Source organism: Lutjanus erythropterus, chromosome 7, assembly GCF_056507025.1.
Source record: "Lutjanus erythropterus isolate fLutEry1 chromosome 7, fLutEry1.hap2, whole genome shotgun sequence".
NCBI classification, from domain to species: Eukaryota; Metazoa; Chordata; class Actinopteri; order Lutjaniformes; family Lutjanidae; genus Lutjanus; species Lutjanus erythropterus.
Window position 1 is genome coordinate 3,883,755 of NC_139323.1, and position 21,673 is coordinate 3,905,427.

Sequence of the window (21,673 nt, forward strand, 5' to 3'; positions counted from 1 at the left end):
AAATAAATAAAAATAAAAAATATATATATATATATGTATATATACATATATATATATAAATGAATAATATGTTCTTCATTAGACATTAAACAAACACAGTAGATGGTACACTACTAAGATGCAACATGCCATACTTTGTATCAGCTTAGACAAGAAATAGAAATAATGTTCATTTTTAGACCCTCATTAGACTTTTTAGATGATGATTAGGAACAAATTATGACAGAACTGCACTGTAAACTAAGGTGCATTATTTTCCATTGTTAGACGCTAAGTAGACTTCAGAGAGGGTAATTAGGGACACATAACAGCAGGACTGTGCTATAGACTTAAGTGTATTATTTCCTACCATTAGACCCTTGTTACACTTGTTAGGGAGGAATTAGTGACACATTACAACAGAATGTGCCAGTTGTGTTGTAATGTGTCCCTAATTAGCCTCCAACAAAATCTAATAAGGGTCTAGTAGAAGGTCTAACACTGTCTAATAAAGAACATAGTATTTCAGTATTTTTATTATTGGATACAAAACATGGCTTGTTACATCTTATTAGTCTACCATTAGGTTTATAGGGTCTAATTAGGGTGTAACTACTGTCTAATAAAGAATATATTATTTATTATTATTTTGTTTAATTTGATACAAAGTACATCTTGTTACGTCTTTTTTTTGGTACTGTAAATTAAAGTGTGATCCAAGCTGTTATCAGCAAAGTGAGAATGATGAACTGGAGTGGCATTTGGTCTTTTGTTGAAAAATGTTTTGATGAAGTCAAAGGCAGCTGACAGCAGTCAGCTGCAGTGTTGTGTGCATATTCTAAGCAAAAACAGGCTGTTAATTACATTTATAATGTCTCATCAGGAAATACATTTGTTTTTAACAATGGTACATTCCTAATTAATCACTGACAAGGTCTATAGCTGACTTACAAGATCTGCAATTACTGCAATTAATGCTCAAGTCTGTTCTCTAGTAACTTGGCATTGCCTACTATATATTTCTAAATTCATTAACTTATTAGTGATTTTTCAGTTATCAGGCATTTCCTGATTTGTTCTTCACCCGTTCCATCTTTTCAAAATTAGTAACTGTATCGGTATACATTTTTAAAGTAACCCTACCAACCCTGTTCAAAACATATAATAAGGTCTTTACCTGAAATTCAATTGTTTGTCCAGATTTCCTTCTTATAAAGTTTTGAACATCCACCCAAAATATTTGCAGCAATAAAACAAATTACAGATAGTTCTTTCTTCTAGTCCACAAAAATTACAAGAATATTTTATATCAATTTTATGGATATATATAATGCATAATTTTAAATGTTACATCTTAAACTTTACCATTAAGACAAAATTTATCCCCTAAAAGCCAAATTTTATGGCAGTTAATTTCTCCATAAAGCGAGGCCCAAAAACTGCTGCTGGCAAAGTTATATGGAAAGCCATTTTAGTCAACATAAAATAAATGAATAAATAAATAAATAAATGTGGCTATGAAATAAATAAATGAATAATAAGCAAACAAATAAATGAATAAATAAATAAATAAATACACTTTTCTTTATTTCAGGAGATTTTATTTAATAATTCCACATTTATTTATTTCAAAGCCATTTTTTAAATTATCTATTTATTTAATATTGATTAAAATGGATTTCCATAGAGTTACAACTGTTCTAAGACTGGTGATGTCTCTGTCTTGTTGCTTGTACAACATGTGTGGGTTCCAGTCCCGGTCAGCAGGTGGCAGTGCGGGTCTCTCTGTTCTGCCAGCTGCCTTTAAACGTCAAGAGAAGAAGAAACCGTGTTCCGTTTCCAGGGCGAGTCAGTTGGCGGCTGAAAAGCGCCAAATCCAAAACAAACGCACAGTAACCAGTTTACAGCTCCTGTAAAGGCTGGTTTAACTTTTTCTAAACATGGAGGAACTCTTCAGTAAAGTGTTACAAGTGAACGTCAGGTGCAGGGACTGTGAGGAGAGGTAAGACTGCGACACTCACGGCAGATTAAGTTACGTTGCCAGTTGAGAGTATTGGCTCATATTTCAACTGAAGACCAACTGTACGTCTGTCTAATGTGTTTATGTTGGCGACATTTTTTATTAGTGCGAGACAAAGACAGTATTAGCTAATACAGCACGAACTGTTTGGTATAACCTCTAACTTAAATGATCAATGTTGACCAACCTTGTTTATTTAGCTAACGTTATATTTATAACGTTTGTATTTCACAAGTGTCGTACTGACAGAACCACTGCACTGCACTGAGTTAACTTCACAGACTGACTGGCAATGAGGAAAAATCACCTTTCAAACCAGTGCACCACTGGTAAATATCTTATAAGATATTAGATTATTAGTCCCACGACGACGAAATGTACTGTGTTGCAGCAGCAAAGTGTATAGCAAAAATATAAAGCATAAATGAAAATATAAACAAGACGAAATATAAAGCTAGGAACAATACAAACAGGGGAAATCTAAAAAATAGGAACAGTATACGTATATCATATGAGGAGATTCAACAGTTGAATTTACACCATTGCACGGAGGGAATATTGATATTGCACACAATAATGATAATACACCTCATTATTGAAAATTGAAATTAAAGTTCACTTAAGTGAAATACTGATATTGCACACTGAATGATAATACACCTGATTGAAGTATTGAATATTGCACATTGCAATTAAAAATTCACCTGCGTGAAATATTGCGCAGTCTCAGGTGACATTACGCCTGAAAAGCACTACTATTGCACAGTTGGTGCACATGGTAGTGTAGACCAGTTGTCAGTTTTGGAAATATGTGGTTTACTGCACAAAATGGGTGTTTCTTCAACTAAAATTGATTAAAACCAATTATTGTGAATTTTAATTTTAAGCATCAAAGTCTGTAATATTTACAAATAGATACCAAACATTACATATAGAGGTTAAGATTTTAATGTGGAATATGTTTATTTTTTTCATGTTGTTCTTATACGTTTACCTTTACACTACACATGTATTCTCTATAAAAAATGTAAGACATATAAGTGTATCCTCATCAAACTTTGTGTATCATTGTAAATACTGAAATACTAAAAAAAATATGTAGGGTATTTCATGATTTTCTCTACTCAATGGGAACTTTAGACCGTAACCTTAGATGTCGATTGTGTTTATACACACAAAAAAATCTGTTGCTTTTTATGACATATATTCAGTTTTAACCTGTAAATCATCTCTACTGAAGTAAAATAAAGTGGTAATGACATCTTGTGTTGGTATGGACACAATGTTAATGGTAAATGGTGATAATGTAACCTTTAACAACAAGCTGCTGTCTACATTACATTATTGTCTTACTCAATACTGGACCAGTTTCCAAAATTGTTGTTCCCATTAGTCATTGAGACACAAAAACATGAAATTAGGCTCCAGGTTGAAAACTTGTTAAGTTACCGTTTGTTTGACTTGAAATTGTCTTCACCACAACACCTAAAACTGTCACAGTAAGGACCTGTGGTGGGAACGACATTTTTGCAAATTTTGCAGATAAATGGCAGCTAGCAAAGTATACTAATTTTGTTAGCCTCTAGTATCTAATTACCATGAATTCAACAGTAATATGAAGTTATTTTTAAAATGTAGTTCAAAATACACAATTAATCAGCTGTTTGGTGAGGACACAATAAATACACCAGTAGAAATCTTTGATCCTGTGTGATTTGCTCACTTTTACCATGGATTTTGTTCAGCGTTGCAGTACAGATACAAAAGTGAGGAACAGGTGCATTTAGGTTAAAAAATAATATAAATGATCAGTAAGCAAAAATAATATTTTAGCATGGTGTAAGGTGATATTTATATGAAACAATTTAATTTGAAATAATGTCATAATGTAATTTTATTAACTTATACACACACTGAAATTATTTTACCAGCCTCTCAATAATTTGAAATGACATCATGTCCTTTGTGATGTCACAGTTTTCATGGATGGAAAACAAACCCACTATGTTGCTGCTTCTAACTTTGGCGAAGGTTTGGACAGTATTTCCTGCAATTTTTTTCAAAGCACTGTAATAAAACACAGTTTTAACAATAACTAAAATTTTAAACAGTAATACTAACCTTCAGGAATTTTACTGTAAGATCAGTTATCGTTTTATCTCTCTGTGGAATGTTTCTGGGAATCAACTTTTGGGCATTGGTGTGTAGTCCCACACACAGATTGTGAGGTCTGGAGTTGTAGCAAGCATTACATTGCTGTCTCTCTCCTCAGCTCTCTGTCTGTGAGAGCAGCAGAGAGAGCTATACACACACAGCGACAGGATGAAATTTCATCTCGGCTGCATATCTGCAATATCTGCAATATCTGGCATTGATTATTTGTGCTTTAGAACGCAAACATTGTGAAACAATCAGAAAATAACATTTTATTTCTCTGATTCACTGTTTTGTTCTCACCAATGCTGATCCCTCACTTCATTCACTCTTTATGTCTCTCCACCTTCCTGATCTGGGGAGGAGGTGTCAACTTTGAATAATGCATTTATCTTCCTTTCAGGGAAATTATGACTGGTTGACGTTTTGAAATGATTGTGTTAATAACATCTTTTTTTGGTTCAGACTACCTATTTTACATACTTTACATACTGAAGTCAGAGGGCTATTTACTTATTAACTGTTAAATTTTGCAGGAAAGCAAATATCCGTGTCACCATTGCTCTTCAGATGACAACAAGTCCAGTACACAAAAGGGTGAGTAGTAGTTTGGTATCAACAATTTAGTAAGACTTCTTTGTGTAGCAGCCAGGCTAATATGAAAAAATTAGGAAAGCATGATATGGATTTTTTTTCAGCCAATACCAATAACAAATAATTACCTGCTTTCTCATGGCCGATACCAATAAAATAACTGAAAATTTCATAATTTTGTACTTTAAAAATATGTTTGTATAACCTGTAGTTTATTCATGCCTGAGGATAAGAAAGGCTTGGATGTAGTGAGCTAAGATGGATGATTTAATATTCCACAGCACTGACTGAACCAAATCTGACATCACTCTTACAACTAAAACAAAGAGTTCTGACTCTTCTAATGTTCAGTTACTTTTTCTAGTAACTTTCGTCAAAAAACTTCACAAATGTAATCTGGCATTTTCAAAGCATTTGCCTAATAATTCAAATTAAATACTTTGACAATCTGTCAAATCATAGATTATTATATATAGGGTTGCAGCTAATGATTATTTTCTTTGTCGCATAATCTGTCAATTGTTTTCTTTATTAATCAATTAAATAATCCTGTCATGATCTTGTCAATTGAAAATCCTGGACGTATGTCTGTGTGCTCCACATGTTTGGACCCTTTTTTTTTTTTTTTTTGGCAAGACTCTCCTGTAACCATTATTTTCATTATTGAGCAATGTGTTGATCATTTTCTCCACTAATTGATTAGTTTTGTGGTCCATAAAATGTCAGGAAGTGTTTATTAGTGTTTCTCAAAGTCTGTCAAAGATGACATCCTCAAATGTGTTGTTTGGACCAAAACTAAAAGATATTCAGTTTACTGTCAGAGAGGAGTAAAGAAACCAGAAAATATTCACATTTAAGAAGCTGGAATCTGAGAATTCGGAAATTTTTTCTTAAAAAAAAAAAAAAAAGTCTCAACCGATAAATCAATTTTCAAAATAGTTGTTGATTAATTTAAAAGTTGATTAAATGTCTCAAATGTCTTGTTTTACTCACAATCCAAAGATATTCATTTTACTGTCACAGAGGAGTAAAGAAACAAAAAAATAACATTTAAGAAGCTAAAATGGGAATTTTGACATTTTTTCTTAAAAAATGACTCAAACCGATTAATCAATTATCAAAATATGTAGTGATTAATAATTGGCTAATCAATTATTTGTTGCAGCTCTACACAGTACACTTAAGTCCTTTAACCTTTCTTGTATAACTACAGACAGGCTTTCTGCCTGTTGACTGACCATTTGTTGTTTCTGTTACTCAGGATCTTCTAGTAAAATTAACAGATGATATAGATCCATATTTTCTCTTCACCCTCTCCATATCAGAAGAAGATTTCCAAAGGTAAGTATCAGTTAAATTGTATCAATGACAATCCATCAGTGTTTGAATTTAGGATGGCTTGAGGTGTTCTTTACCCCACGACCTTTTCTTCCTTTGTTGTTTTTTGTGTAGTTTGAAAGTCCAGCAGGGGCTGCTGATCGACTTCACATCATTTCCTCAGAAGTTTATTGACCTGCTCAATCTTTGCTATTCTGAACAAGAATCAGACAGTCCAAGGTAGGAGAAAACAACATCACACTGTTCAACTAAAGAAAATCAGCTTTATGTTATCTGCTGATTTGTATCAGTCTTAATAATTTCATTTCATTTTTTAACATAAATATTCTGAGATTTTGATATCATTGCAAATTATGCTGAGATTAGTTGATTTAGATTCCTCTTTTGTGATTGATTGCAAATTCCTGGAGAAAGTTTAATCTGTGGGGTAGACAAAATATTAGACACCCTTCATTGTGATGTACCCCAGTAAAAGGACTGCTTCTGATCTTTTTCCACAGGTTTCTTCTGCACTTGTCATGTCAGTCTGCAGCGCTCGAAGGCCCGGCCAACTTCAGCGTTGTGGAGACAAATGCATTCAAACACCTGAACCACTTGTCTTTACGGCTCGCTCAAGGCTCCGACAAAGAGATTAAAGACTATCTGGCCGTGTGTCTCTCCTCTCTGAAGGTCAGCTCATACAGCAGAATTCTTCATCATAATACTGTCTGGCCTTTTGAATTGAGCTTTAAATGGCAAAAGTGTGTGTGAGCAAACTGTTTTTAAAGTAGTTGTGAAGTAGTTTCAGTGGAAGTATCAAAGCAATCATTTCCAAAGTCATGTTTATAAAGGTGTGTCATGTCATTGTTTCAGGCAGAAAAGCAAGCCCTAGAGGTGAAGCTGAAGAAGACTGAAGATGATCTGTCCAGACAGCTGAGTTATGCTCAACAGGTGTGTTTTCTCATTGGACTTTGTGTTTAGAAACTTGTTTTAATTGTGCAAGTGCATGTAGGCAGGCTGCAAAATTAACTATAATGTCCACCGACCAAATAGTCAGTGAATGTTCAAATTTTCAGCCCATCAGTAGTAGGTTGTTTTAGCTGGTGAGTAAAGCACAAGACCAGCAACTTGCATATTGTTGCTGCCATGTAAAAAGCACTTCTCCAAATTTGGTGATTTTGAATTTCTACTAAAACTGAAGGTTTAGTGACTTATTTTAAACAATTCTTCTATTTAAGCCAAACAGACCTTCTACAAAGCCACTGGATAATTGAAAAATGCATTGCCACCAAGCTGAAGGCTGTACTTCACTCTTGAAAAGTTGACATTTTTCATTGCAAAGTGACAAAACTTTTACCAACATTTGGCTGATAGATGGTGCACATTTTGTACCCTGCTAGTAGGTGCAGCAGCACCAACTACACCTGCAACTAGTGTTGTTAAAAATCTTGATGTATCAAGGCTGAATATTTGAAATGCTTTCAGTACTATTTTTTCACAGTATTAATACTCTGGAACCAGCAGATAGACTTGGGAAATATATCAATATTATATTGTATCGTGATATGAGTTGATATCATGATAGATTTTGGATATCGTCATATTGTGATATGTCATAAGTGCAGCTTTTAAAGGCTGCATTACAGTAAAGTGATGTTATTTTTTTTTAACTTAGCAGACTGTTGTAGCTGTTTTATTATTTGTCTTTACCCACTTAGTCATTATATTAACATTACATAAAAAAAACTCATTGGTTGTAATATTTTGTGAAAGCACCAAAACTTACAGTATTGTCACAACATGGATGTATTTGGTAAAAAATATTGTGATTTTTACACATTTTACACAACATGTCATCAGCCACAACCTACATCATCAATAATTATTGATATCGACCCATATGAAACTTAATTATCATGATAGGTTTCTCAGCTATATCGCCCAGGCCTACCAGCTGACACACACCTCTGCAGCGCCCACATAGTCCCGCCTCCTCTAACTTTACTCATAGTGCTTCTACTCATCACTCGTCTCATTTTCTATATCTGTTGTCATGTTATAGTCTTGCTATGTTTATCTATTAATAAAAATCTAAACTTAATGCCTTAAATGTTGAAACAGTTTCAACCTTTATCAAAATTGGTGTTATATTAAATATTATATACTGTTGTATAGAATTGTATTGAACTTTGAAATGTCAGTATTGTGACATCACTAGCTGCAACTGAGGATTATTTTCAATGTCAGCTGATCCAAGGATTATTTTTATGATTAATTGTTTAGTCCACAACATGTCAAAAATGTGAAAAATGCTAATCAGAAGGACCCAAAGTGATGTCATCAGATTGCTTCTTTTGTCCAGTCAACAGCTCAAAACCCAAAGATGCATCATTTACTCTCATAAAGAGTAAAGACAAAGAAAAAGACAAAGAAAAGCAGCAAATCGTCACATAAGAAGACATTTGTGCTTAAAAAATGACTGAGAAGATGAATGGATCAGGGCTACAACTAATCATTATTTTCACTATTGATTAATCTATTGTCAGTCATTTTCTCAATGTATCGAGTTGTTTGGTCCAAAAAAATGTCAGAAAATGTTGAAAAATGTAAAGCATTTCCCAAAGTCCAAGATGACGTCCTCAAATGTCTTGTCCACAACTGAAAGATATTCACTTTACTGTCAGAGATTAGTAAAGAAACCAGAATATATTCACATTTAAGAAGCTGAAATCAGAGAATTTGGAAATTTTGTTCTATAAAATTAGTCAAAACAATTAATTGATTATCAGAATAGTTGTGTATTAATTCATTTAGCATCAATAAATTCTGGGATGAATCCAAGATCTCCCACATAAACAGGCAGAATACTGAGTTTAAACAACCTCTGTGATGTCTGTAGAAGTGTGCAGGATTATTCTGCTGCAGCCAGATACCATCTGCATGTGATTTAATCAAAGTAATACAGACAGCAGTGGTGCTGCACTCGGGTCAGGCCACAGGTCAGAGGATTTATCAACATATCTGAGCTGCTGCCTTCAAGTGGCTGCAGGGATTTAATTATTTAAATATTTATGTTGAATTTTCTTGACATAAATCAGCAAACCAATCCACATCAACCCCAGGCCACAGCTGCCCCACACATGTACATAACATCGAACGATGAAGAGAACAGATGTTTTAAAAAAATAAGAATACATCAGTGTAGATTTGGCCTGAATATGGGGTCCCTTTGTCAGAGGAGGTCCATGTTAGAACGTTTGGATCAATAACTGCTATAAGTTGATGTCGGTCAGATGGAGCCTCTAAAGCACTCTACTCACTCAGCTGTAGTAGTCTGTGGTTCTGTGCCTGCAGCTTTATGAATAGATATGATATCCTTTTCCAAGCTTTCTTCTGGTTGCAGGGATTTAACAGAGGTGGCAGAAGTACACCCATTCTGTCCTCAAGTAGAAGTACCGATTCAACTTCTTTACTGAAGTAAAATTGAAAAAGTACAGGCTCTGAAATGTACTCAAAGTATAAAAGTAAAAAGTAGCTAGGTAGCAAAGCAACAGAACCTCAACTTTTATGGTAAAGTCTCCCTTTCTGTCTATGTCATATTGTTGCATCTTGTTATGCTATTTTCTTGTTTCATTATTTTTATCTTGTTAGATTTTGTTACATTGTTTTTGTCTTGTTACATCTTTTACAGCATTTTCATTGTATTAGTTCATTGAATCATTTTCATCTTATGTTGTTTGTGTCTTGTTACGTCTTTTAGTCATTTTCGTCTTATGTAGTTTTTGTCTTATGTCAATTATGTCTTGGTACGTCTTGTAGTTGTTTTCGTCTAATGTAGTTTTGTCTTGTTATGTTTTGTACGCCACTTTAGTTTTGTTATTTCTTTATTCTGTTTTTATGTTGTTACATTGTCATTGTGTCATTTTTGTCTTGTTACATCGTTTTCATCTTGTTACATCTTTTAGCTGTTTTCGTCTTGTTATATCGTTTTTGTCTTGTTACGTCTTTTATGCAGTGTTTGTCTTGTTACAATGTTGTCATCTTGTTACGTCTTTGAGATGTTTTGGTCTCATTTGGTTTGTTGTTTGCTTGTTTTGTGGTTTTCATCTTGTTATATGGTTTTCATCTTGTTGCGTCTTTAAAATTGTAGGGAGTAAAAGTAAAAAGTTGTGAATAATGATTCACAGTTAAATGCAGACATGAAATTAAAATTTTTGATGCTAAATGATGTTTTATGTTCCAAGAGTTTTGTGTAAAATGAACAAAAAAGAAAACATCACTGATCTTAACATATCTGTATTTGTTTCACAGACTCTGTCCGAGAAGACTAAAGAGTTGGACAAACTGCGCTCAGAGTGGACCAGTCAGACCAGCTGTCTGTCCAGCCGTCATTCTCAGGAGTTACAGTCAGAAAGAGAAAAGGCTGTAGAGGTAAGACTCCTCCTCTTCACTGGACTGTGTTTCGAGTGCAGTTGATATTAAAGGATAGTAAATTATACAAAATGAAAAAAGAAAACCCAGGTTATATAAGTTATATTGTTTCTCTGCAACATGTCACGTATTTAGTGATACGATGGGGAACAAGTCATTTCTGTGGAACATATCAAGCATATGGATGAAAAGCAAAGAGGTGGATTATGAGACTTTTATCCGGCATGTCTTTGTGGTGTCTTCAGTTACAGGGCAGGCTTCAGCAGCAGACTGAGCAGCTCCGTCAGGAGCTGGAGAGTTCTCATAAGAAGAGCACCCAGCAGCTTCAGAGCAGACTGATGGAGCTGGAGGCCTCCTGCAAAGAGCTGACAGAGAGGAAATACAAGAACGAGTCTGTCATCAGAGACCTGAAGATCAAACTAGTGGGTGTAGAGGAGGTAAGTGAATGAAGAGGCCGGGTGAAGAATTAATGTTGGAGTTCTGAGTCGATAATAACTGATTCTTTTTTTTCCTTTGTTTTCTTGGCCACTTGGGGTCAGCAGAAACAAGCTACGAAAAACAATATTGACATACAATCAACTTTAAAGTTAATTTGGTGAACTTACCCAACAATTATGAATTTTAACATCCAGCAGTATTGTTCATTTTGAGTCATGTGTCGTGTGTCTGACCACCAAGTGAATGTAACTCCAGTATTCTCTCTCCTTCTAGCTCTTTTTTGTAGAAGCCCATTTCCACCAGTGATTGTGGTTAATTCTAAGATAAAAAGACGTAATTATGAGATAAAAAGTCAAAGTTTTTAGATAAAAGTTGAAACAATGAGAAAAAGTCAGAATTATATAATAATTATTTCTATTTATGTCATTATTATGACTTTTTAATCTCATAATGCTGACTTTTTAGATAGGTTTTTATTTCAAACATGTTTTATCTCATAAGTTCAAATTAATATCATTATTCTGACTTTTTATGTCATAATTTCAACCTCTTTATCTTATAATTCTGACTTACCATGGGAATATGTTTTTTTCTCTCACTGCTAGAAATGGGCTTCCATAGTTTTTGGATTCCTATCAACTTCTGAGGGGAATTTCTGGCTCTTTAGCTTCTAAAGGCTCCACTTTGTCCACCAGTTAGTCTCTAACTGTGTCTGTCTGCAGTTTGCTGCTGAGCAGCTAGTGTACTGTGGGCTTTTATCAAATTATTTGGCTTTTATCACATAAAAACAGCTGCCTGCTGTGGGTGTGAAATGAAATAATGTCCAGAGGAGTGGTTGATACAAACAAGTGGAGGCTGCTCTCAAATACAGGCCGGGCAAAAAAGACAAGGGTGGATAAACGTCTGGTGCTGACCAACAGGGACACACAAAGATGATTGATGTTATGCAAATGATCTTATTAGAAAGGCTAAATGAAAGAGCAAGGTCTGACAAAAGTTTCACAATATTGCAAAAAATTATTTAGACTAGCTTCAAATGTTTTTTTTTCTTGTGTCCATAAAGAGTTTATGTGACAGACAATAGATAACCATCTGTAAATAATAAGAGACCTATTATTGGTGCCTCATCTTGCTTGAGAAAGCAAGAAATTAGGTTTCATATGAGCTGCAAACAAGAGCCTACCCAGTGACAGTAAGGTCTTGACAGTCAAGCTCTTTTCCCAAGTATTTTTTTCACACTGGAACAGGTAGATCATTTATTTGACTCAACCCAGCTGATGGAAACACACTCAGGGCTGCAACTACCAACTGTTTTGATAGTCAGTCATAAATTATTGAAACAACTATTTAATCGAAGAGTTGCCAAAAAATACTCTTTGCTTTTTGAATGTTTTCACCCAAGTTTGACAGAGACACAGACTCTTCAAATGTTAGTCTAGTCTAAATAACTACCGTTGATGTACTGTTGTAAGAGGATGTAATAAGATGATAATGATTTAAGATATGTAGCAGCACAAAGCAGACAGAAAAGGAGACTTGACTGCAGAGAAAAGATGAGGTTCAGTTATATTTGCACAGAAACAGTCGATAGATATGTCCTTCAGATGATTTCTTACTTTTATGCTTTGAGTACATTTCAGACCCTGTACTGTTTCACTTTTACTTGAGTAAAGAGAGTCTTTTTTTACCGAAGTATCTGTACTTCTACTTCAGTAAAGAATGTGTGTACTTTTGCCACCTCTGGATAATGCTTGTTTAAATCGTGTAGTGTTTACAACAAGTCTTGGTGTGTGTGTAGGAGTGCCAGCGTTCGAAGCAGCAGGTCCTGTCTCTCAGGAGGGAGAACAGCACTCTGGACACAGAGGTCCACGAGAAGGAACGCTCGGTGAGCCAGCTGCAGATGAGAGTGGCTGTCCTGGAACAGGAGAACAAAGATAAGGAGCAGCTCATGCGCCGCACTAAAGAAGTGCTGGAAGCCACTCAGCAGCAGAAGGTAAGAGCTGCAACTTCAAATAGTGTTTGTATTTTCTTTTTTGTCACCTGAAAAACCATAATGGGTAATAAAACAGCACAGTCACAGTAAGCTTAAGTTTCACAAATGATGGTTAACAAGGTCTACTCCTCTGCTCGTTTCTAATCACATGTAGAGTTGATGACCTCATGAATTTATTAGGGCTGCAACTAATGATTATTTTCATTGTCTCGTTGAAATGATTAATTAATCCTTCCACAGTCTAGTCAGTTGAGTCCAACATGCCGAGCACAAGGACATAGGCTGCAGGTCCCTTGATCACACATACATGCAAGCAATTGGTGGAGGGGATAATAATACCAGGCTTAATCTGTAAGTAAGTTTTCAGTCTAATTTTGTTAACTTGTATGTTTTTTTATTTTATTTTCTAGGAATCAGTGGAAGAAAATGCTGAAAGTAAAGAACATCAAATTAGAAAACTTGAAGCAACAGTGAAATCACTATCAGAGGAGCTGATAAAGGTTTGTAAAAACAGACAATACTCTCTTCTTATACAGTATATCAGTATATCTACACACACTTGGTCGCTGGGGCTTTGTGGGTAACAGCATTGATGGGGAACAAGAGGGAATCCCAAAGTCCTGGCAAAAAAAGATGAATGATATCATGCATCTATTTTGAGTCCACAGCAGATTTATATTTTCTTTCTTTTTTGTTTTTGTTTTTAATATTTTTGGGGTGCTTTTTATGCCTTTAATTGATAGGGCAGCTGAAGATATGATAGGAAATGGGGAGAGAGAGTGACACACAGCAAAGGGCCATGGGTGTGAATCGAACCCATGGCCGCTGCAGAGAACTCACAGCCTCCATACGTGGGGCACACACTCTACCAACTGAACTATCCAGGCGCCCCGGTTTTATATTTTCAAATTCAACTAGTCCCTCCATTAAATATATCACAGAAAAGGTTCATATTCATGTTTATTATCAGCCAGGAAAAATACAGGAAACACACATGATTAAAAAAAATCAGATCATGTGTAGGACATGATTTTAAAGAGCAATTTTATGTGTTTAAACACTGTTTTGTTTAGTAGAGTAAGATTGCAGCATGCAGCAAAAACAGAACTCTATTCTATATTTGCTACATGTTGAAAGTCTGTTGCAACCATAACATGCTGCATTCACATTGCTTCAAATACATGCAATCCACTACCACTCTAATTAATGCATTTAGGCTGCTGCACACAAGACAAGTAGCAGTTGTGCTGCATACATGCTGCATGTGGTGTAAAATAGCAGTAATACAGCAGTCCTGCAATAAATCCTACCTTCATAAACGTTCTTGTGTTTGTTGAAACTATGTTAGAGAGGTGTTGATTTAGCTGTATTATCATTTTGGAGGATGTTCTTTATGGTGCTGTTGAACTGTATTACCTTAAAAATCAAGGCATTCCTGTTCTTTAGCCTGGCCTCATTGATATAAATTGTGAGGTCTAACATCGGTTGTTGTACCTAATAAACTGACAACTGAGTATATAACTGCACCTTCTGTTTAAATGTGATCCAATCCAGTGTCTTACCTCTTTTTATTTTTCTCCAGGCTAATGGGATCATTAAGAAGCTGCAGGGAGAGGTTCGAGGACTAGTTGGAAAAATCAAAGTCAAAAACACTGTGACTGTGTCACAGGAGAAGGTCCTCCAAGACACAACAGACAAACTTCAGCAAGTTGAGAGAGATCTCCAGAGCACTCAGCAGCAGCTCATCACCAAGGACGAGCAGGTATGTGTTCAGATCGTGGAAACTGTTAACAGTGTTTAGGCCTTTTCTTTATCTCTTAATAATGTTGTAAAGCAGCGCTGCCAGTGTGAACCTTTAGCTCTGAATATGTACAGATCTCACCACACATCAATACAAAAAATCTATCACTGAACTACAGAGGCAGTGTGGTGTGTGATGTTAGATTTAGTTTTATTAGTGTCGAAGATGACATCCTCAAATGTCTTGTTTTGTCAACAAACCAAAGATATTTATTTAACTGCCCTAAGGAGTAGGAGTAAACAAACAAATATTGACATTTAAGACACTGAAATCAGAGAATTTTTATATTTTTGCATTAAACCAGACTCAAAACAATTCATCAATTATCAAAATAGCTGGCAATTAATTTGATGATCAATTAGTTATTGATTAATCGTTGCTGCTCTCCAAATGATGTAGTTTAATGATGTTGTGAAGGAGCGTGAGATCATGGGAGCTGTTATCTGCACTGTTAAACAACCATCATCGCAGATTAATCATCATCTTCATGGACGAGGTTATATTAATGTTTTATTCACGCTATTGTTTAGTCATGTCTGCTGACTTCCTTCCTTGCTCTATAATATATTCAACATAATTCGTGTTTTCCTGGAAGTTATACATGTAGCAATGGCTGTCAGGAAGTGCAGGGTTACCTTGAATAAATCACAGATTTCTGTGTTTGTACATTGTTTGAAACATTTGGGATAATGTTAGAACACAACTCAACAAAATCTATAAGATACGTCTGCTGTTTTTAGACTTTTTTTTATGCAGAAATGTTACATATTATAGCTTTAAGCACACAAAGCGAAGGATCCACAGAGGTCAGAGTTGATATCTGCATTGCCTGAGGAAGGAAGATTCTTTTTGAGTGTTTCTCTGTTGGACTTGGCTATGGAGGCGTTTGTCTGAATTTCCAAGTTTTGACTCCAAAGAATCAGTTTGAACTTGCCATACTCGACATAGAGAAAAGACTTTGTTTTCTCACCAAATAACGGTTGACCAGTGAAATGACCCACAGGTCGGGCAGGCCGGGTCATAAAAATCAACATTCTAATGTTTCTTTTTTTTTTTTTTTTTAACAAACACTATTGATTTTTCTTTGTACAAATAGCAGTGTTATTCTGCAATACATTACGCTGTAAGTTTTTACTTTGACAGATCTTACCCTCCATCCCACACACACTCATTTGTTCTCTCTCTCTTAGCGTCTCTTTTGTATTTAGAGCACAAATTAATATAAAGCATATGGCAAAGTCAATACAAAATACATTTCAGTGGTATCTCTAACAAAGTTAAGATACATTACACCATACGTGGCAAAAATAACATCATTGCACCAACTTTTCAAAATAAGCCTCCATCCCCTTCTTCCTGTAAAAGCTCTCCTATATGTCCTTTTTCTTTAATAAAGTCATTAAATGCCCTCCAGATTCCTTCATAAACATCTTTTCTTTGAGTGTATGTTATTCTTTTCTTTGAGTGTATGTTATTCTTTTCAGTAACAAACACTGTGCCATGTTCTTGACTTTAACACCACTTGTGCACCAGTTGTCTTCCAATTAAAAGCAATCACTCCTTAGGTTGAAGTATAACAAAATCAATAAATGCATATTCTTTGGTTTTGAATGTGATATCATCAGTATCATTTTGGAGTTTAATGTAAGTAGGGCTGAACGATTTTGAAGAAATATCTAATTGCAATTATTTTGACATGAGAATGATGTATTGGCCAAGACACCTCTGCTGCACCACAGTATTTAATTTAAAATGGTATTTTGACACACATTTCACCTTTTACAAGCATTGCGCATCCTGTAATTTAAAAAAAAATTCAATTAATTGTTTAGCCCTAAATGAAATATTCTCGAAATTGTTGTTATTTTATTGATCACCTCCTTTTAGAATTTTTGGATATTTTATTTCACATTCCCAGATACCATGTATAAATGTTCCTTGAGCTTCATTACATTGTTGTGTATGTTGCTGTTATATTTTTTCAGTCTGAAACATTAGAAACATTAAAACATTACTTACTGAGAGCAGCTTCTCTAATCATCCAAGTAAATCACTCCTACATCAATACAACACAGTCTTCTAGAAAGCTGGAGCTGCTCAACATAATTTAAAAGATGATTTAATGATTTAATTGATGATGTTTTAGACAGCTCTGGTGGAAGTTAGGATTTACAGTATATGGAAGCTTTACTCCAAACTGTGTGTGAGACCTTTTGGATGTGAGGAGGAACACAGAACATTAATTCATATTGCATCCCGACAAATACTGTCAGACTTAACAATCAATCAAGTTACAGCTGTTGTGCATACAATTTGCACACAGCTTTATCCTGTTTCACTCACCTGCAATCATCCACTGTTACTCAGACTGTTCATTTTTGTGACTCGTGCAGTGGCCTAGACGCAGAGTGTGTGCATGATGTTAACCCACCTATGAAGGTGCATCTTACAAATAGCAGGAAAATACTGCACTGCTGACTTTAGACCAGGTTATTGTTGGTCAATGTCGCAATCACTTTCTGCTGCTTCAAGATAGCAATGCACCCGACCACACCCATTTGAAGACCAACCCATGGGTGCACAGATGGGCAAAAAATACATTTGCTGCCTACACAATGTGGCGCTGGGTGAGAAACTGTGTCAATCAGAAAATAGCAATGGCAATTGCTCTGCACTGTGTGCTGCTTTGTGTAAGATAGAAGATAGAGCTCTTAACAATCAGTGCCAACAATCTAGTTTCACTTTGTGGTAATATTCTTCTTGTGATAGGTAGCATTAACATAATATTACAGGCCTTGTGCCATTCAGTTTTATTTTAAGTATCCAGGAAGCCCTGGAAATATTGGTGGACTAAAATGTAATGACCAGTAGAGGAAGCTACTATTGAAACCCCATAGACTACAGTGTATTAGGACACAGAAATAATGGTAGAATAAAATTCATTTTAATGAAACATCTGATAAATTTTTGAAAAACGATTGTTGTGCTGTTGTGCAGACCAGTCCTCAGTTTACTGTTTCTCCTGAAGCTGGAGGAAACTTCAATTCTCACTGAATCAAGTTGGACTTTGTGTTTTTCTTCTTTTTCTTACATTTTTAGGTGAAGGTTTTTTTCCAACAACTTCCTCATTGGGAGGATGTGCTTCTTCTCTCTGTGTTATTATCATTGTCAATTGAATGGCTTAATAATTACTGACTTTGTATTGACTTAAAGTCCAACTGAAATATTTTTTCTGCTACAGCATACTGTATGTGCTTTGTAAATCACAAATTTACACGTTTATAAATATATATGTTATGGTTTCATCATGGCTCCCCATCCCTTTCCAATTAATTAACCAACAGTATTCTAATCAATTATTGATTTATTCATCAGAATACTGTTAGTTCTTCATCTATTTCTTGCTTCCATGCATCTAATGTCTTTCTATTGAAGCATATTTGCCATTAAAACAGTTACATCAGTGTTGTATCACAGGCAGACGGTCACACTAACACCAGACACCAGACAGCAGTCTGCTACACAACACGAACCACAGACCTTTAACAACAGCCCACATTAACTTACCTGGGCCCCATTTTCCAGAGCCTTTGAAGCGCTGCGTGCGTCATAAGTTGTATTTTAAGGTCTCCCTTAAGGTTACGGTGCTGTTTCCCAGAGTTGGGACAACCTTAAGGGAGACCTTAAAATACAACTTACGACGCACATAGTGCTATGAAGGCTCTGGGAAACAGGGCTGGTTTAGTCTTTCTCTTACTTCAAAGCATGAACACAAAAAATGAACTACCAATGTCAATTTACAGGGTAGATAATTTATTAAGCTAATTAATACAAAATAATGGATGTGATATGAAGTTGATGACAATATTATTTCTGTTACAGGTTTCAAAGCTGAAGGAGCAGTTGGAGACGACGGTACAGAAGCTGAATGAGAGCAGAGAGGTGTTAAAAACAAACGAGAACGGTGAGGACACTCACGTCAGTCATTTCAGTCAGAACTGGACTAACAATTTATATCCCAACAAATCTTGGATTTATCATTTTTTTAATTTTACAAAATAATCCAAAGTTTTCAGTCCGTCAGTTTTAAAACACTCAAAAATACTGTGCTGAAATAGTAATTAGTGACTGATTTGTTTTTGTTTTTAGACAAAAAAAAAGTTTTCCTCTGGCAGTTTTGCCAGTTTTTAACACAGCTCTCATCTTGTGTTATATTTGTTTTTTTCCCTCAGTTATAAATTGGCTCAACAAGCAGCTGAATGAGAAGCAGCTGTCCAGAAAACCACCAGAGTCTTTGGAGAATCCTTCAGTTTTATCAACAACAACAGGACTGAGGGTAGGACAGACCTCCTCACCGTGCTTATAGACACACTGTACTGAGCCAAGCTTAGTTACAGCTCTTTGTTGCCTTTTTCCTTCCCTCTCACACAGTATTGTAAGTATTAACAGTACTATCATACTTTGCATCAAATATAGGCTACAACTGTCTTCAACTTAAATTAATGGTGTTTATTTTTTATTTGCATTCTAGGGGGTTTAATGTTACAGTCTGATGGCTCACATAAAAAATAATTTCACACCTTTGAGCAGCTCTTATCATCATCAGTTAAAGATATCATTGTTTTTCCAGGCGCACTTTTATCCTCAGACAGGCAAAGCTGCTGTGTCTCCTCTGGCAGCTACTGATGTCACTCCTGCTGAACAGCGAGCAGTGCAGCCAGCCAACAGACAGACGTGAGTTTGGATGATTACTTCCTCCCCTCCCAAAGGATATTCTTTTTGTCCACAGTACAGGCTGGTGTATATACTGTGTGGAATCCTTCCAGTCTAAAGAGGATTTACCCAGATTTTTTCAAGTATGGTACTGAAAGATGTATGTTCATGTTCACCGAGTGTTTTCTTCTTGTTCTCAGTGGAGACTCAGGTCTGGACTCTAAGTACTTTGAGAGGAGAGATGATAGTATCCCAATCTACGGTCTGCCTTCTAATCAGCTTTACAAAGGTAAACCCGCTCATCATTTAGAGTGCTGTATGGACTTTAAGCTTCAGAATATTTGGCATAAATCTTAAATACTATCTTAATCTGAGCGCTTTAGCAGAGAAGGTTCTGTCTCACAGTGTTTGCAGTGCAGAATGTTTGATGTGTGAGATGAGGGAAGCTTTCTGGTGGACTGTCATTGGACCAAACTTCAGAAGAAATATGAACAGTAGCTGATGGCGAGAGACTGTAGATAGTTTTTTGATCCTGAAGACAACAGAGCGGAGGCGCTGCTGGATACTTGAGATATTTTTTGCTTATTCCTCAAATGAAGGGCTCATTGCAAAGGTGAAACTTATGGTCTCAGTAAAAACTCAAAAATACAAGTCAGCAGAAACAATTTAAGGCACACTGTAAGCTTTATACAAAATTAAAATGTCTTTATTTCACATGGCAAAAAGTGTTGAAAGTGACCACAGGGTTTCACTGGACAGACAGCCAATCATACTAGGAATAGGAAAATGGGGTGGTACTTGGTGGCGGCCAGTGCCCCTCTAGAAACGCCCAATTGGATATGATGCCAAATGTTCTAAGAAGGCAGCTGGCTGTTTTGCTAGCTTACAGTCACTAATTAATGTTAGTGTTCAGGTTTGTTTTTAGTAATTATTAGTGTTCTCTTACATTTGTCAAAATTACGTTTGCAATGATGACACTGATCCTAGATCAGCAATTAAATGAAACTTTACCTTGAGGTGATTCTAAATCATTTTCTTATTAATTTTGCTCAGGCTTGGGAAGTAACAGATTACATGTAATAGGTTTATATAACCTGGTGACAACAAAATGTAACTGTATTCCATTACAGTTAAAGACAAAAGGTTAACATTTTAAAGTATAGAATGATATCCTACCATGCACAGTTCACACACAGCTGACAATTCATTATCATGACCTCTAGTGAAAAATGCTTCACTGGGTGGAAATTTCAACATCTTTTGTCTTTAAATCAATCAATCAATAAATAAATTGTGAACAGCAAAGGAAGGAACTACTATTAATCAACTTTTAAATGAATCTGCATTTATTTTTGATAATCAATCATTTTGAGTCTAAATTCTCTGATTTCAGCTTCTTAAATGTGAATATGTTTTGGTTTCTTTACTCCTCTCTGACAGTAAACTGAGTAGAGGGTTAGACAGATTAGATTATGTAATATAAACACTTACATTTAAATTGTCATGGCCAGAAAAAAAATAATTTTGATCTGATGACAAAGTGTTTTATGATTTATCTGGTCTGTTTTCTGTTATCTGTAAAACCCACTTTTGTCCCTTTCTTTCTTCTGCTGATAAGTCAGAATAAGTTCATGTTCATACACCACAGGATATGAGTCTTTTATCTTATGACCAGCACCACAATAATCTTAAAAGTCACCAGAAATGAGCATTTAGTATCTTATTTAAAAAAACAACTCAAGGGAGCAAAACCCAGACTTCTGAGCTGTTCTGTGTTTTGCTCAGCACTTGCAGCCTTGTTCCTTGTTCACCCCTGAGCAGTTTTTATGCCTGTTAGAGTGCATGCAGTAAGTAACCAGGTTGCAGGTAGTAGTATATGTACTTCAAGGCTATTTTGTAAGTCTTTATGAATTAAAACAAATGAATGAATCATATTGTATCATAATGATATCTTTTTTTTTTTTTTTTTTTTGTCTTTTCAGAGTTCCCTCAGCGAACAAAGCCCCCCGTAGCTTCTGCTTACTTCTCTGCATGAAGCAGATTTAATGAGCAACACACAGAATGAAGTTCATTCCAGCTCCAGGTGGAAATAAAACCATCAAAACCTAAACCTAAACACTTTGTCTTTTCAGCTCCTGTACAGAACTGTTACCAACCTGCTGTGTTAAATAAACTTGACTTTAATTAGCATTTGTTGCTATTTTAATTTATGCACTAATGTTCTAGCTTCCGG

At 35.4% G+C, this 21,673-nt stretch overlaps 1 protein-coding gene across 1 annotated transcript; it reads left to right on the forward strand.

Moving 5' to 3' along the window:
• Positions 1-40: 40 nt before the first annotated feature.
• On the forward strand, positions 41-21,593 carry sass6 (SAS-6 centriolar assembly protein). Its single transcript, XM_084722416.1, has 16 exons — positions 41-1,981; positions 4,690-4,750; positions 6,009-6,088; positions 6,200-6,304; positions 6,586-6,754; positions 6,938-7,015; positions 10,376-10,495; positions 10,741-10,932; positions 12,732-12,926; positions 13,337-13,426; positions 14,509-14,688; positions 18,610-18,691; positions 18,960-19,063; positions 19,358-19,461; positions 19,641-19,729; positions 21,423-21,593. Exons 1-16 carry the CDS (start codon positions 1,920-1,922, stop codon positions 21,473-21,475), a joined length of 1,764 nt encoding a protein of 587 aa, XP_084578542.1. The 5' UTR covers positions 41-1,919; the 3' UTR covers positions 21,476-21,593.
• Positions 21,594-21,673: the final 80 nt, after the last annotated feature.

What these genes read in the sequence shown, in the direction of transcription:
- sass6 (XM_084722416.1), top strand. Translation starts at nt 1,920, where the DNA reads ATGGAGGAACTCTTCAGTAAAGTGTTACAAGTGAACGTCAGGTGCAGG. An exon ending in CAAGTCCAGTACACAAAAGG is followed by an intron (nt 4,751 to 6,008) that starts GTGAGTAGTAGT and finishes TCTGTTACTCAG; the next exon opens with GATCTTCTAGTAAAATTAAC. An exon ending in TCAGAAGAAGATTTCCAAAG is followed by an intron (nt 6,089 to 6,199) that starts GTAAGTATCAGT and finishes TTTTTTGTGTAG; the next exon opens with TTTGAAAGTCCAGCAGGGGC.